Genomic DNA, 18906 nt, shown 5'->3' with positions numbered 1-18906 from the left:
TGATGACCAGTAAGAACTGTATTCTTTATCATCTCTTTTATTTTAAATTCAGTCACCTGCAGATCGGTGCAAGAAAATCCATGCTGGGGATGAAGTGATTCAAGTTAACCACCAAACTGTGGTATGTATAATTATGTTCTGTGTCAATTGGAGATAGAGGTGTCACGGCACATCAGTATGTGAAGAAATGTGTAGAAGAATGTGTTTTTATAAATCATTACTTATTCTAACATCTAAATATTCCTTTTCTCTTCTGAAACCACGTAGTTCTTAGGTTAAGCCTCACTCCTCTGAGTATTACTGCAGGTATCAAATTAGACTAAATATCTGTGGCTTGGTAGATATGTTAGGGTGTTTTCTATTTACCCATGCTCTATTAATAAATAGTTTTAGTGTAATGGAAGGTTTGGGTCGAAGTGATGCAGGGAGTTGGAAATGTTTTGCCCTGTGGCTTTAAGATCAAGATTACTTCCTGGAAGCTGGAAAACTTCCTGCTTTCCAAACCTACTGGGATGTGTAGAACATGGTTTTTGAGAACAAAAGCACATAAAATTCCCATAGGGTGCCTAGGGTATTTAGCTTAATTTAAATACAGAATTATAAACCTAGAAAGTTAAGATGAAACAAATCTTTCAGATATGATGGCAAGTAAACTAATACAATGCAAATTGATCTTTGTGTCAACAGATGCATGTTAGATCCTGGCAATTTTATTTAGGATTGGTGAACAGTTAAAATAAAATTACCTTTTCTAAGGTAAGGCTTGGTAACAGAAAAGGGCAGACTGTCAATATAGAAAGCAATATTTTTTTTTTCCCAGAATATAAGGTAATGAAAGTCAATATATGGTATTAATTACATGTGTCCTTGCAAGCAATTTAACTGACAGAAAAAAGTCCTCGATCGCCATTATCAATACATCAGTCATTTGTTAAAGTGTGTTTATTCATTCCCCATGGGGTTCCACTCGTAGCTTTAGGCCATTGTACATCATATCAACTCCCCTGCACAAATTAGTATAATATCTCAGTATACCCTCCAGCTAAGTTTGACATCAAATATACTGTACATACATGGAACTTAACTGATGAGAAACTATCTTTTGAGCTCTGCAATGTAATTTGATAAATCCAAGGAGATCAGGGTGAATTTTAATACTTTTTTTGGCCATATAGATTATTTATAAGTATTGTATCCCATGATTACTTACATGTAAAATTGATGACTTATTTTTCTGCACTAAGAAAGCTTATGACATCAATTTGATATGAAAAAAATTTTAGAACATTATTATTCTGGCTATAAAAATCTATACACATCTGAAGAAGCACATCAACAAGCATTCAGTCCCTACGCTAGCTAGTTTTTCCAGCAAATTCTGATGCTGCTATGTAGCAAAGTTGCCTTGTCAACTTGAAAATTTCCAATCAACTTAGGTATTTATTCTAGTTTTCTTGGCACATCTACACTGCATTTATTTGACAGAAGATCAGATTCTTACTCCTAGCACTAATAATAAAAACATTTTGACAAGCCTTAAGATTCTTACCTAGTTGGGTGGAATTTTAAATGTAGGATTTGGTTGTTTTTTCTTTTTCATCAGTGAAGCTAGGCATTTTGAGATGTACAGGAAAAAAGAGTTGATTGTTATTCTAGGTTAAAGGACCAAGGGAGCCAGGACAAACTTAATTTAATTTTTCAGCAGTAACATTTGGTGTAAAGGTTATATAGTAACAGACTAAATCACATGTTTACATGTGCTCTTGCTTTGTTGCATCAACAGTATAATAAAATAATTGGCATCATTGATACTATATACACGTAACTTCCTTGTATTTTAATGTCACTTTTCCACAGTGAGTGTCAGTTAGCATTCTCTTAGAAGTGTGATAGCACCTTGCATATTACCTTTACAATGGTGCATTTCATTCACTTTACAATTTATACAGCTCAAATAGTTAATATTTTCTATAGATATTGGAGCATGTTTTTGATCTTTTTATTTCTTTTGGCAAGAGTCTAAGTCCTTTTGTACTCTGGCCCCTGTCATAAGGGATTTACTGTCCAGTTCTAGGAATCTGTTTTTTCTGGGGGAAAGAGGTATTCCTTACAGTAATTCTTACTTCAGAGATAAAGAATTCTGAATATATTACATTTTGTCTTTTCTGTTTATTGATTTTTTTTCACACTTCATATACTGCTTACCAGTTGAAAATACAGGATCTATTTTTCAGCTTTCTCCTTGTGACGTATTATTGACTATAAAAATAACTATGACTAAATTTTTAAAAAATGTAACTGTTATTTAGGTGGTGTCTTGTAATTGGAGAATCAAAATCTAGAAAAAAATCTAACTGTAAATTTAAATTTGTTTTAGAGTAAAAACTTTTTTTTATTATTTTCTTCAGTTAGTTCAGTGTATTCTGTTTGTCAAAGTGAAGTTCATTCCCGGCTTTCAGTACTATATATTTCAAAGAATGAATATAAATATGGGGAAGAGAAGTCCACACAATTATTTAAAAAATCCAACTTGTTAGCTAACACTTACAAGAATCACATTTTGATAATTATGAAAAGGCTGTTCTTTCAGAAAGTCCACTGGCTTTCAAGTAAGCAGCATAACAAAGTAGGAAAATAGTTAACTGACTTATATTGATTTTTCTTATACATGTCCTAGTACTGAGTGGCAAATAGTTTTAAATTCTCTATTGACATCCTCTGTTTGCTTGTAATGATACTTAATCTTCATAGTACTTTGTTTGACAGTGAAATCAAAGGATTTCAAATTATTACCCTGATCTTTTGCTGTGTTGATAGAAAACATGCGTAGCAGGATGTATTCCACTTGTTGCTGGCAGGATATCTGGAATGTAAATATCTTCTGAATTTTTAAAATTAAAAAATGATAAGATTAAGCCTAAAGTCAGTGAAAAGTTACTGTTCAGAAAATAGTCCTTTAAATTGTGGTTTGTTGGGGTTAAATAATTATGTGAATCTTCTGTGTCAGTTTTGCCTTACAGAATAGAGGTTTTTTTTTAAATAGCTCTGTAAGTAAGAGGCATGACGCCCCCATTAAAATTCAAAGAATTTAGGCACTGTCTTCTCTTAAACTTACCTGTAAATTCCATCCTTAATCTCCTCTAAAAGCCTGTCTGTCTAAAATATTTTCAATGTAAACAAACAAAAAAGTCATTCATGCAATTCAGAATTTGCACTGTACTGCAGTACTCATGTTTCTGCCCATATATAATTCAAGAGTGTATTTTGCCTCAAGATAGTCCTCCTTTTAACCAACTGTAAGTGCAGCAAACAATATTATTGCTTACATGAATTATTACTGTTTACAGTACTCTTTCTGGTTGCATCAGTGGTAAAGCAGTAAAGAAAATATTCCAAGCAGAAAACAAGGAGGTATAGACTCAGAATGGTGTAGGATTCTTGACTAACAGGCAGTTCATGTGTTATCTCCTGTGCATAGCTTCTTTATTTTTGGAGATATTTTTGCCATGTTGCATATATTTCTAATACAAGTATGATATGACTTGTGGATTTAATACAAGTATGATATAACGTGATAGACATGCGGATTCCCAAAATTTGTGTTTGTTGACTAAACCTCATCAGAACATATGTAAATACAGATGACAGAAAAAATGTTTAATTTGGCCAAATAGGCAAATATGGTCAGTTATCAATATGTTTCATATATACGCTGGTATATTTAATGTCTTTAACACCTATAAGTTACCACAGAAGTTGGATTTTTTGGTATCATGTAGTATGTAGATAACATCTAGCTTTTATATGGCATTGTCCTTACTGTGGAAACTCCTGTGGGCTCTTGTGTACCAAACCAAGTCCACAGAATTGAGTTACTGGAATTATTTTTGTATGTATAGTACAAAAACTTTGAGGAGATTTTGCTAAAATTCCTCTGAATCATGATGGATACATTTACAAGATCATACCTTGCGTTTCTACAAGAGAAGACATTTAAGAAGGGTATGATACCTTTCTAGTTCTTTATCCTAACAATTTTTTTTTATAAAAAGTAAGGAACTGGTTTTTGAGATTCACTGTACAATTACCGAGAAGGATACAACTTTCACAGAACCTCTCAGGTTTGTGGGGAACTTGCAAATTGCAGCTAATAGGAAATGCTGAACTTGAGGTGCATATGAATCTCTAGAGTGTATGCATACACAATGGAGTTTGCAGTGGATGTCGTCTTATTTGGGGAAAAACAAAACAAAACACCTGTAAGTAGAAAAATGACGTTGCAAGTATTGGTGTTTATTCAGGTTTTTTGCAGTTTCACAGGATCTGTTTCAGATCCAAGCTAGGTTTATTTGAACACAGATATTTCATTTAAGGCCTTATTAACTTGGCTTTGAAGGAAATGGTATTTATAGAGACTCAGTGGGGAAGTGGGCTGGAAGAGTATAAGGGAGGGAACAGCAGTGTCAGTATGAGATTTTGACATTATGTTTGACACCTTATACAACAACTTCCACTAACAACATCTTTCATTTAAAATAATATTTTTATTCTCTTATGATGCTTGACTTGAAAAACAAAACAATGCAGTAAGATCATAAAAGTTTAAAAGAAACATGCCTTGTGCTCAGCTTCCTTCTGTTGCTGTTGTGTGTGTGTTTTTATGGAAGAGGACATAAAGTAATAGCTTCCCAATCATTATTTTAATCCTTTCAAATTCCTTGGATTTTCTCTGTTTATAGTGGTTCGGTACATGTTAACATGAATGCTTAATTTTGAAAGTAGGTGGGATTTACATCTAAAAGCTTTTTAGGTCTATTCAGAGATGTTAATGTAAGTCTTTATGGAAATAACCTAGTTCTCTGCAGGGCTCTGTCCTGAACTCTCCGTAGTTTGTCAGGATATGAGGATCATACCTTGATTTTGTCAAATGTAGTCTGTTCTCCAAATACCCTCTAAAAATTTCCATTTAATTCTTTATTCTTTCTTTACAGTCTCTACAAGTATTGTGTAATACTGATAAAGGAACTAAATTGTCATGATCCTCTGAAAAATCTTCTTGTGAATTTGCAATTCCCTTTAACGTGGAATTTGTATTGAGATTATATGGTGTTATTTATGATCTCTTATCTACACAGATGTGAAAATACACGCAGAAATATATTATTTCATATCCCTTACATCAGGGAAGTGTGATATTGCAGAAAAGAAATGTGTGAGGGAAGATTATCTTTTGTTTCCTCATGGTGAGTGCAAATGTTTTTACATGAGTATAAATGAAATAGAGAAACAACTTGACAAATTTGACAAATGCAGTTGAATTATGTTGTGCTTTCCAAGGAATATTCTCCAAGGAGAAAGGATTCTCAGGTACTCTGAAGAGGAGGTAGGAGTTAGTCTTTTAACGAGTTAGGAAAGTGGATGTGTGTGTATGTAGATAGATTTCATTTTAATTTTCCACAAATATTTTTCAAATTAAGTAAGTATTTTGAAAAATAAAATTAATGGAGGTCACCGGCAGCAGCTCCATGGAGAAAGTATCTCTGTTTTGAGAAATGCTCCACTTGAATTTGGAGTTTGAATGGGCAAGGACTCTCCTGTCATTTCTGCAGCAAGAAGCTGGATGCTGTTGTCCATGAAATCTGTTTTCCATTGATCTCTGGGTCTTGTTTGGAGCTGATGTGTGAAACACACCACTTTGATGAGCACAGGCTTATTTTTATGTAAATAGCATGCTGTGTCAGTGTGGGCAACCATTTGCACTTCTAACTGGCAGGACAAATCCTCTAGCAAATCATCCTTGCATCTGTGTTAGAGCAGCATAAGCTTGACAAGCCCATGCTGCTTCATGTTTCTGCCAAACTTTAAACAATTCCCCTTTGTTCATATCATGTGAAATTTTCACATTTAACTACACACCTGTGTCACCAGCCAGTGGAATTAGTTCAGTTGCAGCAGAAAGCCACACTATGCTGCCTTTCAGCAGATGTCTCCTAGATAGTAACAGAACTTAACTGTGTAAGTGTTATACATTAATTTGAAGTCAACCTGCTTGGTTTAGCTGATGGCATTAAACCTGGTTGACACTACCCCAAAATGGAAATGGAACACTTGTCAGGGTCACTCATAAGTCACAAGTGGTTGTGGAAACTACTCCTTACTGCCTCAGGCTTTGTGAGTGGCAGATTTGGTCCTGTGACCTGGGCACTGACATCCCACTTTTAGCATGCTCTTTGATCTGTGCTCCAGAGCACCTGATCCTGACCCTCTGCTGCAGTTATGGTGCACTACAGTACTTGAAGAATGCATGCTGGGCATGTTAAGCCTCATTTGTGGGACTGGTATGCTGTGGATGGAGCTGTGTAACAGTCAAGCGTTGAGAGGTTCAGATTAGTATAGGAGTCCTTTCAGGAAGTAACAGAAGAATCTGGCACAACAGGAGATTTGCATCCTCTCATATGACTGGGACATGGGCTCGTTGGCCATACACTGTATTGCTAGAAGTATTCCCTGCCAGGTGATTGTGGTCTTGGTCATCTGTTGCCATTTGCTATGTCCTACAGCTCACTCAAAACCATAGAATTTTGGGGGTTTTTTGGTTGGTCCTGGCTGTACCCCAAAATGGACAGCTCTATTATCATTGAGCCCTGGTAGTTTACTCATGTGATTAGATGAGTATATGTGAATAACCATTCAGCAGACTACTGAGTTCTTCCATTATTTTTATTTGGGGAAAAAAGAGTTCTTTTGTAATTGGTGACAGAGTGCTCTGTGAACACAGGCTACAGTTTGGGAATACACACCTGGCCTGACTTTGAAGGCACCAATGTCTCTTTTAGAAGCAGTAGTAAGAATTCTGCTGCAGTATCTGTTGACTTTTTCTGTGGATGTCATTGGTGGGCCTTCATAGTTTCACTGCTGGTGATAACCAAGTTACTGAGTCTGTAGCCAAATCAAGTATTTTTCTACAAGCTATACTTATGACCATACTCCTAAAGGTGTATCTGCTAAAAACTGCTGCAGTATTCTATGAAGTATTCATGTGATCTAATTGTTAAATACATCTATCTACACAGAATGTACTGGGAGATGATGCATTTTCATTTTATTTATTTTGTACGGTTGTTTTATGTTTTGCTTTTTTATTTTCCCATCTGGTAGTGGTTTTTTTTATAGGAAAAAAAAGTCCTTTAGGAGGTGCTATAAATGATATTAATATTTCCAACAGAAATATTGAAAGACAGTATGCTGCCAAAAACCTTTTGCATATATTCCTGATAGAAATTATTTTCATACTCTCATAGTAGTTGCTACTGACTACTAATCTTGGTGTAATTTGTATTTGGAGACAATTTAAATAGCAATTTAAAAATGTTAACAGTATGTTCTTGATAGTGAGAATACTATAAATTCTGCAGTTAAAATAATTCTTCTGAATTTCTTAGTTTCTGATGTGTGAAATATATGATTAGAGCATAAGTTTTATGCCCCTCTAGCAGATAATAAATACAATTGAAAGTTTCTACTGTTAACTATTTTGATGCCTATATAACAGAATACAGATTATATTACTCTTTTGTCTCTTAAGAACAGATTAAAAGACTTACTGCTAGTGCAGGTTCAGGTATGTGTATTTGGAAAGGAAGATAAGTATTGTTCTTCTGCTAAAAATATTCCTTTTTACGGAAATTGCTGAAAATTGAAGTACACTGTAGAGAAGGAGATGAAAGGTAAGGAGAAAAAAAGGAAAGCTGTGCAAATTAATTGGCTGATACTTGCAGTTGTACACAGCCTGGACCACGTACTAGATTCAGTAGTTTTGAATACCTCTGTGCTTTGTGCAGGTAGCAGCTGTGTAAATTACACAGCTGATCTTCAGGTTCCAGCCTAATCATCTGTTGCATAATTCATTATCTTATGCTGATGAAGTTAGGAGGTAATTGTAAGGAAGTGTAAGGCAGTGATAGTTGTTGTAAAAGTAGATCAAAACAGTAAGAAAAGCAAGTTAATGCTGTGTCATGAGGGAGGAAAAATTAAAGCGAGGAAATTCTATGCCCGATTTGAGTAGATGTACTTTTAATATGTAAATTTTTATTTAAAAACCCCTCAGTACTGGCTAAGAAAACCTCAGTGGCTTGAACACTCAACATTGTCTATGGCTGATTATTTTAATAGCAGTAAAATGGAATGAACAAAATAAGAACTCTTATGGCTAAATAATTATTGCTTTATTATAACAATTTATTTTAACTCCCTATCCCTGTCCTTCTTTTGCTAAGTGATGCTATGTAAGTTTTCAACTCAGTTAAAGGTTTTTGGGGTTTTGTGGGTTTTTTTCCAGTTTGCTTGGTTACTAGTCACCTTTAAGGATTTTTTTACAACTTCTTTGTGCACATGTTAATTTATTTTCACTATACAAATTCAGTCTCAAGAAACATCTGTTTCAAGAATAGCAGCACTATTTAGCTGCAGTGCAGCTGGGGATCTCAGGTAGTTTATTTATACGTTGAAAAGAGAGGGATGTCAAAGACTGCTGGAATTGCTGGTTCACTGGAATCATTCTAAAATATTAAGTTGTGATAATATAAATTTAATCTGAAACACAATCATTTATTTATGTGCGTGTGCCTGTATGTTTATATATATATTTATTATTTTAATTCCAGGACAACCATTTTTGGAATTTAAATATGAGAATATGCAATTTACACACACACACCTCAAATTCCCATTGTGAGATGAAACACACAGCACCACAAATGAGTTACTGTAAGGCAGATGTGGCTGTAGTGGGTTAATACTGCAGGATCACTCCCAAGGAGCATGTTCCTGATGCTGTGTGAAATATGGAGAATTTGGCTATTCCCTTCCCACAAGGGAGGATGAGGCCACCCACATCCATACTGCAGCTTAGTCCGTGAGAAACTGGATGGGATTTAGTTGCCTAAATCCTGCTTGAGCCTTCAGCTCGTACCACCAACTCTCTGAGCCTGCTTAGACATTTATCAGCACTTAAGATTTTTTAGCACTCACCCGTGGCTACCCAGGGATGCTGAAGTGTCTCTTCTCAGGCAGTGGAGGTCTGTCCCTTGCTGGGAGCCCCACTGAAATGGAGGTGGGCACCTGGGTTCTCCATACATTCCCTGGAAGCTCCTGAAAATTAGGACAAGTGAGGACTCTGGTGGCAGCATCTTTATTCTTAGTAGTTTAAATGTCTGTGCCCTTGCTGAAGAGGAGGTAGGGCCTGCTCATCACAACGTGGCTTTCAGACTCTGTTCCCTGTAGTATGTGTAGTTTGTATTGCATTTGTATTACACAAAAAAGTGGTCGCTGGGAATTGTGACCAGTATCACTGTTTCTCTACTCCAAACACAGGGACCTGATAGTTTCTTGGCCTGTTGTATGACTGGACTTTGTATTCATGTATTCCTATCAGGACAGTGTTTTGCCTTCAGAGAAGACCTTTAATCTGAAATCATGCACATCTTGGTGCTTGAGACCCCTCTAGGGTTTGAAAGACTGAGTTTAGTCCAGCTGAGGCTAAATAATGCTGAGATCCACATTCCTCAAGTGGATGGAAGGCTGGATGAATACCCTCCAAATTGACAGTACCTGTCTCTTCTGGTTATCTGTACTCCTGGTTGAAGAGAGAGATGCCTTACAGTCATTGCACTGGAGGCAGACAGTCAGTGTGGGGAAGAGCAGGTACCCAAGTGATGGAGAATGCTTAAAATTTCAGAGGTACACCAAAACTGAGCAATGTGAAATCAACCCCATTTTTAGAGCCATACCCTGAAATAGGGAAATGAGACCCTTTTTCCTTGAAAATTTTACCTAGTCACTGAACTTAAATCTGTAAAATAGGGTATAATCAACCCATAAAGTTGGAGTCTTTGCTGTTCCCAACAAATATACTCATTTATTTGTTCTAGGATGTTGCTAGTAATGACTCAAAAGCAAAACAGCGAGATAGCTCTAAACTGAAAGTTGATTGTATCAGACAAAAGTGAAAGGTAAGCATTGTTATTAAACAGTGTCCAAGCTTCAACACAGAACTGATTCTGTGTCCCTGAACAATTCAAGTTTTGGTTCCCCCATGGATAAAACAGATGCTTGTCTCCATTACTGAGGTGCTCTGTAGTCACGTTACTAACATTTGTGAAGTTTGTTGAATTATGGTGGAACTGAGCTGTGCAAGTACGTAAAAGGAGCAAGGTAATGAAATCAGTCAGAAGTTAGGCTCTGGATCAGATACGTTTTCTGACAGGGAAATGTGATTAGAGCACCTTAATGAGAGCAATAACTTCTGTATTCAGCTCTCGATTCTTGAGAAAGTCTCTTAATTGAGAACTTTAGCCAAAAATGAATATAAAAATTACTTATTCCATAGTTTGGCGATAGTAAGCAGAAGTTTTAGTGAAGCATTGGGATTTTTTCAAGCAAAATATGTGATTTTCTTTAATGTACTTTCCATTAAAACTGTTGTTGTGTCTTTGGACAACAATAGAGTGCGGTGTGATAAGTGACATTCTAAGGATGCACAGAACTGACTTTAACATTGGATTAAAATTGCATTTATTTAAATAATATAGCCAGGATACTCTTTAATTAGAATGGTAGCATATACAATCACTATATTATTAACCTCTCTTCTTTGGGAGAAAACTGTTATGTAAGCATGGATGTTCATTATCATGCTAGCTAAAGAAGCTGGATAAATCCCTGAAAGGCATCTGCTACTCTCCTGACACTGCTGCTTCTACTGCATACAGATACAGCTTTCATCTCTGTGGTAGTCCATGTTGTAAACATCCTTCTGTGGTTCCTCATCCAGTAATGTTTTCTGGAGGCGAAAGACCTATGGCCTTTCATTATTTTTTAGCCTTTTCAGGCATCTGCAGCTGAGGAAAGGGAAGGAGATGCTTGCCACTAACATACTTGTTTCAGAGGGCTGCCAGCTGACCATCCTCATTTCTGGCCAGGGTTCATGGAAATCAATCTGTTAATTTCACAGCAGGATGCCAGATAGTTTCTTGTTGTATTCTGACTTGCTTAACAAATGCTAGGTTTCATAGAAAGTGATTCGAAGTGCAGTGTTGGGTTTTTGTTCTTAGGCACTAATTTTTATTTATAAAATGTAAGATGGGTGTTAGATATGGAAATTCTTAAAAATATACCCATTTCTTAATTTAAATACACTTTTCTCCTAGAAATTTGATTTTTTTATTTTTTTTTTAGCTGAAAAATGAGTAAAAGCTTGAAATGGTTGATAAGTCGAAGAGCTCTGGCTGCATGCCACTTATAACAGGCAACATTGAAAGAATAAGAATTTTTATTATCTCCCCATTCCAGTAACTTTTAAAAATTAAACGCAAGTGGATTTTGCGTATTTTCTTAGCTAGAAAATAACACATGTCTTTGCAGGTTATATTTATCAGGAAGATACTGATGTTACTGATGATGTAAAGATATTACTACTTTTCCCTTTTACAAATCTGCAAGTCAGGAGAGAATAACTGTAACTGGGGAAAAAAAAATTTTCACGGAAGCAGAAAACTGTCATTAACTTTCATGGGACTCTGGTGACCCTTTGAACAGGAATACGCCTGTAAAAATATGGAGTCTGTTCTATTTATCATTTGGCTGTAATTCTACACTCTAGATGATGTATTTTCAGTGTGTATTAGATTCACATGCTGCTTTTAAATGATGCAGCTGTTCTATGGTTTCTCTGGGATGTATGTGCTAGATTTTTCAGACTGTAGGTTATTTAGTCCTGGATCTTGTAGCATCCTAAAAATACTTGGTTTGGGTCCATCCAATTGTATTTGAGCTGCCTGCATGTTAATATTTTACAGAGCTCCTCTCTGGCTCATAACATACAGCAGTACTCAGAAATCATGAATGAGTACAGGAGTTTGGGAATACTGTCCTGGGTGTGGCCATGTAAAAAAACCCCAAAACACAACAAAAAAAGCCAACAAAAAAACCCCAAACACAACAGAAAAAAATAATTCAATGAATGGTCATGCTTGCTTTCAGAAAAAGGCAAGATTAATACCAATTTTCTCAGCTTGTCATAAAGGAGGCACTAGATTCATCTGGAGAATAAAAAGTCATTACTTTAAGAGCAACTTTTTAATAGTTTAAAATGTTAAAGTTCTTGGCAATTTAGAATAGGAATTCAAAATAAAAGTTCCATTTTAGACCACTGTAATATTGTCATCCAGATGTGCTTGCTGCAAGCCGAAGAAACATTGGGGTCTTTTAAAATGTGTCTCATCTTGCTCAGGGTTATCTTCTTTTCCCAGGTGGTGGTTAGGGGAGCAGACCTCTAACAGCATATCCTGCTAAAGTTTCTTTCTTCTCTTTGGGGTAATAGTTGCTGGGATATTCCAGGCGGAGGAGAAGCCAGTGGGAGGTGAGAGGGAGAGGCAGGGCAGATGAAGAGGATGTGTCAGAGCTGGGTGCAGCTGCACAGGGCTCTCACATGCCCATCTTGCCCTGCCAAAGCAAGCTGGGTGGCCCCAAGTGTCTCTGAGGCACTCTGGTGAGGCTTGTCAGCCTGGCCACAACCTCTGGGCATGCAGTGGTGGGATGAGATGAGAAATTTGAAGGTGGCCTGATGCTGCTGTTGCAGGCACCCTGCCTGCAGGCTCGCTTCTCCTGGCACAGAGTGTTGCCCTCCCCTTTGGGAAGGTAATGTCCCTTCTTGCATCACCCCCAGCAGCACTGTTCATCTGGCCTTGGTGTGGCATGGACATGGACTACCCTTTCTATCCCTCCTTTACTTTGGCAGTAGACTCCTCCAGCAAAGGTGCTGTAATCTCGCTGAACCAACTCAGTACAACCCTTCAGGGCACCCCTATGGTGCTTCCTGGCTCTCCTTTCCTTTTTCCCCTAGTTCCCCTATCTTTGCATGCCATGCTCACCTTCCCTTGCTGCTCTTTGAGTCCATAGTCCTCCTCCTTCCTCACCAGAAAAACCCTGTGGCCTGTCCTACTCCAAGCTCCACCTTTCCACAAGGTACCCTGTGTTCCCTCAGACACCCAGACCTGCACCCATGCAGCAGGCACACTTCCTCCACTCCAGGGCTCCCAGCATTACCCAGGGACTGGCTGTGTTGTGCCTGTGCATGGCACCCAACCTGCAGGCTGCCCTCAGCTGCCCTCGGCCCTCCCTGCGCTCGGCCATGGGCTGCACTGGCAGCTGGGAGTGATTCAGGCACTGCACAGCAAAACCCAACACTGGATTTAGCGTGCCACTAAAGAGACGTCTCCTGACTACTGCTTGTTGATGGCACTTGGTTTAACAATATAAATTTATTTTAAAGCAAGCAACAGTAACTTGCTTGGCCCTTAAAAATGGGTACCTGGTCAACATAGTGCATTGTTTTAAGAAGTAATTGCTCAGGTTTTAATGTAAATAAAGTTGTCTGCTACTATAATCCTCTTACCTACTGAATTTTCAAACCAGTAATGAAACTTTCTTATTACTGTCCATTTTTGCAGTACATGAGCAGGATAAAGGATATGGTAGGGACTTTGAAAGCTCTGCCCCAAAAAATTGATGATTAGAAGTTGAGAATTGATAACTGTGGTGGTGGTAATGAGAAAGGACAAGATCCTGAGGAGAGATTAGAGAGAATAAATTCAAATCATCCTTAAAAGGAAGTGTACATTACATGTCACTAAAGTGGCTTTATGGAAAACTGTTTTCAGTTCCAGGTATATTCACTGCCTTTTTCTCTTTCCAACTTGACCTCCTCAAATAAGATTGCTTCTGTTTAGTCTGTGTCAATATGAATTTTGATGGGATTTAAACTATGTGGCAGCTGAAAAGCATGCCTCCTACATGGACATCAATTTCCTTCAGTATATTGTTGACAGCCTCTTATGTGGCTTGTTCCTCTTAGGCCAATTTAGTCATTTCTGTTCAAAATGTGAGAAGCAACCAAGGACTGTCTGAACCAGCCAGAAAACTTCTGTCAGGGAACTAAGTAAAACAGGATGTTCTTAATTTAAATTTATAGTAAACTCAGAATTTTCCTGTGAAAAAATAAGTTAAATTGTTTATATTCATGAGCTTCTAAATTAAATACATCAGATTTAGTGCTTTGAAGTGATTTTTTTTCTCTAATCCCTCTAATTCTCATAAAGAGACTAGATAATCTCCCATTTATTGCAGTGTAAGGCATAGTTGAAATACACGATACAGTTTATCTCTACAAAGTATGAAAGTGCATTTAAAATAATTTTAAAACTGCTAGCATAACCAAAAAACCCAATTTTATTTATATTCCTCTGACTATTTCAGTGAGAAACAGATGGCTTTAAAGCACAGCTTTTGCATGCAGCATCCTATCAATTTAAATGGCAAGAATTTTATATCCTGACTCCATAACTAGGGCCGCATCATGTTCTCCTCAAGGCTCCCTGTGCTGCTTTATTCAGCAGAAGGATTTCTCTCTGGAAATCTGTCTTCAGTTATTACATTAGGGAATTAAAGTGTACAGTAGCTTACGTACAGAGGGACCTTACATGAACTGTAGGCCTTTAATTCCTTCTTTTGGGTAGCAAATGAAACCTTGCATATACCCACAGTGACATTATGGAACTATGGGGAATATATTGTTTCTAAGCAGTAATGGAAGTCTCTCAGAATAGGAAAACAGTATTATAAATAGAGAGGTATTTTTTCATAAAATATAACACTAAGACATAAAACTTGGACTTACAGAGACTTGATTTAGATACTGTCGAAACAGAATAGAGACTTTACCAGGATGTGGGAATTAAACTGACGTTGGTTACGTTCATGTTTCATTTTAGTCAAAGTATAATAGCTGTATTACTAATGTCAATGTACTAATAGCTAGTACATTGGACTGAAAATAAGAATTCTAGCATGCTTGGAAGTTTTCCTTTGAAGCTGGAAAATATTCCAAAGTTTCATGTTGTCAGTACCCCGTTTCTTTGTTTATAATAGTATCTCTGTAGAAATGCATCCCGGATATAATGAACTTTTCTGTGGTGAAAACAGGACATGTAGGTTCACAGTAGCTGAGGAAGAGTGGTGAGGTTTGAACCGTGTCTGTGATTCAGGGTTATTGGTAGGCATTATTGTTGACTTAAGTGACATGCTCATATGGGAGTATCAGCTCTTAAAATAAGTGATATTAAGCAAACAAAGTGAGTTTTGGGGTAATAGGGAATAAGGTAAAAAAAGGTAGAAATAACCTATGTGTGATTACCTTGCTTAAACACAGGTGTTACATATATATATTTGTGTCATATTGCACTATACCAATGATAAGGAACATCTGTGTTCTCTTTGTTCACATTGCCTTCCTGATTTTTGTCAAATGTATTGACATGATATAAAGTAGCCTTTTTACCATGATGTTACCTTATCACTTCAGAGTTCTAGATGCTTTTTCAGTAAGAATTTCACTTCTCAATTGGATGATTTTCTTCTTAACATTGTTCTTGTGCAAGTTCTACAGGAAAATGTACTTGATTGTTTAGGGAGAGAGAGAAAAAGGTAGAAAAGCTGTCAAGTTTACAGAAATAGTCACTTTCTCAGTTTACAGGCCAAGATTTTCAAGGGATGTATGATTCTATGTGTTGTGACTCTAGGTGCCAAACTTGAAAATACAAAGATTGAATATCTGAAAGCGTTTCAGGATAGATATCTAAAATCAGGCATTATTTGGACTGAAAACTGCTGTCATGAGTTGTACTGTTTTAATATAGGTACTTTTTTTAAAAATGTGAAGTGAATGATTCAGAAAATCTATCCTGCATTTATGAAGACGTGTTGCTTTCCATGTTAGTCAAGTTCTTAATTTTAGACTATTTCAAGATCTGTTATTCAATTAGGAGAATTTTACTTTGGGCTAATCCTCAGGTGGTGGCTAGACTATATTTCTGTCATTAATTTACTGTATTTGTTTCTGAAATCATCATGAAGGAAGTACTATTTAAAAAAAAGCCTTGTGATTCTGATTTTCTTATAGCAGTGTGAAGAGTAGAAGATTTTCTGAACTGGTTTGTGCTTGCATAAGCTGCTAGGAGTAGAAGTAGTATGGCTACATGTGGTTAGTGGACTTTAAATAGTAACCATGGAGTAAAAAATGCTCAGTTTTGAATTGAACTGTCAATGCGGAAGCCAGGGCTCTTTAACTTTTCGGTCTCTAAAGTCTATGTACCAGAGCTAATTTTGAAAACCCTTTGAGATCTAATTGTGCATTTACAGTGGAGTAACAGTAGTTTATTAATTCTAAACCTGAAATGATGCATATCCATCTTAAATGCATTATAATTATAATTATTATTTTAGTTTACGTGATTTTTATACAGTAATTTATTTTTGACATTTCTAGAGTTAATATCCTTTAATATATATATACACTCCTATTGTGTTATTTTACTGATCTTATTTAAAAAGGGAACATTACATATTGAATACTGTACCTCAATTTTATTGTAATGATTTTACTGGTTACCAGGTGGGGTGGCAGTTGAAAAATTTGGTGAATGCACTACGAGAGGATCCGAGTGGTGTTATCTTAACTTTGAAAAAGCGACCTCAGAGCATGCTTACCTCAGCACCAGCTTTACTGAAAAATATGAGATGGAAGCCCCTTGCTCTGCAGGTAATGAAGCTTAATCATAAGTCATACACCATCATTTTAACTATAGATTATCTCAATGATGCTTTATTGTGCTTCATCTCAGCAGCATATGGATTTACTCTTGTATACTTTGAAAAATTGTTTCTGAAATGATTTCTCTGCAGTTTGTTCTCATAGGCTCAATTGAAATTAAACCTGTTAGTAGAACTTTTTGAAGTTAAGAAGTGATCAATCATCCCAGTGTTTTGCAGTGCAGAAAAGTAGCCCCAGATAACTTTTCTAGCTAAGGGGAAATAAACATACTTCAGAAACTGATAAATTTTAATCTGACTTCTTGTTAAGCTCTCAGTGCAGTGTAACTTCAAAGAAAGAGAGGAGGAAAAGATCTTGATTTCTTGGGTTGATCAATCATGGAGTTACAGGAAAATTTATAATGTGATTTTATTCAATAAACTGCTTGGCCATCAAAATTTCCTCATGTAAATAAAGTTATATTCATGCCAAAGTTGTCCTTGAGATTGAACCCTTGTACATAAGGAGGTGTAGCACAGGGTGTCTGGCTGGGCCTTTCATTTTAGTAAGCCTGCAATGTGCTGAAGACCATGGAATGGTTTCATTAAAGTTTTCGTGTTTCACGATAAAATGTCACTGTGATGGATTACTCTAGGAAATAAAAGTTATGTCCAGGCTGATGAAAGCGTGTAACCAACAGATGGAACTGACAAATAATCACTGTTTTCATTCAGTTCAGATAGAATAATGTTTAGAAATGTATTTTCTTTGCATAAAGAATGCATTATTTGGGACATTTTTATTATCACAATAAAAAGCCTAATTTAAAATTAAGGACATTTGAGAGAGAAAAGACTTCTGCAAAGTTCAGGCATAAGGAAAATGAGATATGGAAATGCCACTGCCAGTAGCTGTGGTTATTGCCAATTAAAATATTAAGAGATTCATGAAAAGGACTAATGCCATGAAGAACTTCTTTCAGATACGTATATATATAAAATATTTTATAATGATTCAATACATCATTGTCTTTGAAACTGAGTAAGTTTTTAAATGATTGAGAGGTCTTGGTCTTTCATATATAAAGAACTGACTAGACATGTGACAGAAAACTTTCAACCGAAAATATCTTATCGGTGTCTGAACATAAAATTGCAAATCTGTATGCATGAGTGTATGAATGTCCATACTTGAAAACTGTACTTTTATCATAGCTTTAGTAAGAATATAAATACAAATGAAAAATGCACATCATTGCTTTAAATGGGGTCAAATACTTTCAGTCTAGATCTTCTTTGGGTGGGTTTGGTATTTCTTTGGGTGAATTGGGTCATTCTCCTAAATGTTCTTTTTTTGCTTCACTCTATCATTTGCCACTAGAATAATTACAGCGAAGACCATGTAACAAAAGTTTCAGACATGGGCAATTAATACAGACAATAGCAAATAAGCAATGAAATCAAAACAGGCTACTTCAAAAGATGGGAATAAATTGGGCAGAAACCAATTTCTACCATTTAAACTTAAGTCCAGTAGGAAAGTGAGAATTCCTGTGGTCCTTTTACAGTGCAATTATGAGCTAAAGTTGTGGGCCTGCTTGAAACTCCACAATCACTTCCAGAAACAAAAATCCAGTCATCTTTTAGTGTGTTTTATTTGACTCTGATTTGCATCACAGCATCCTTAGTTCAGTAGAGGTACTAGGGTGTTACTCAGCTGTTCCGTGTTTAGATATCTGCTGTGTACGTATCTACATATTCAGGTTTCTCATTTTTACTGCCCTTGGCTAGGGGACATACATAACAGCTACCGGTTCATTCATGTTGGCCCATTTTATTGAGATTGATCTATCTTGGGATGAGGTGAATTGGACCTTGCGCATGCCTCTTTCTCTCCATTTAATGATAAAGGGAGTCTGGACAGCTAGCTCAGGTGTAGATTATCTACATTATTAAAAGTAAGACTGGCCCTGGATACAGGTTTTCTATAAAAACTGGTGTGGGGGGACGTAATAGGAGTATTGGTTTTGGTGTGGGGTTTTTTGCTGATAGCATATAAAATATTAATATTTTTAAGGCTAAGATAAATACAGATAGGCATACTGTTAAACACTAGAGATACAGTTCTGGTATCACGATGATATTGTTCTGATTTTATCAAATATGACACCAGGAAAAGGCCAGAACCTCATTCAACACTTACGTGTGCAGTGTGCGTATGTGTGTCTGTTGTAATTTATTATTTTAGCATGAGAAACAACA

At 36.4% G+C, this 18906-nt stretch overlaps 1 protein-coding gene across 10 annotated transcripts in view; it reads left to right on the top strand.

Moving 5' to 3' along the window:
* The window catches only part of CNKSR2 (connector enhancer of kinase suppressor of Ras 2), a 223420-nt gene that overhangs the window by 98542 nt on the left and 105972 nt on the right, over positions 1-18906 (top strand). For 5 of the 10 annotated variants that reach the window (XM_074906072.1, XM_074906044.1, XM_074906053.1 and 2 more), the window contains exons 8-9: positions 53-121; positions 16508-16654. The exons of 2 other annotated variants lie outside the window; for them this stretch is intronic. In XM_074906072.1, the coding sequence (XP_074762173.1) occupies positions 53-121; positions 16508-16654 (216 nt within the window). The remainder of the gene's footprint in view (positions 1-52; positions 122-16507; positions 16655-18906) is intronic. 3 more of the 10 variants (XM_074906102.1, XM_074906083.1, XM_074906062.1) reach the window with 2 other exon arrangements.

Source organism: Athene noctua, chromosome 1 (assembly GCF_965140245.1).
Source record: "Athene noctua chromosome 1, bAthNoc1.hap1.1, whole genome shotgun sequence".
In the NCBI taxonomy this organism is placed as follows: domain Eukaryota; kingdom Metazoa; phylum Chordata; class Aves; order Strigiformes; family Strigidae; genus Athene; species Athene noctua.
The sequence above is the reverse complement of the archived record's forward strand: the minus strand, read 5'-3'. Positions and strand labels throughout refer to the sequence as shown.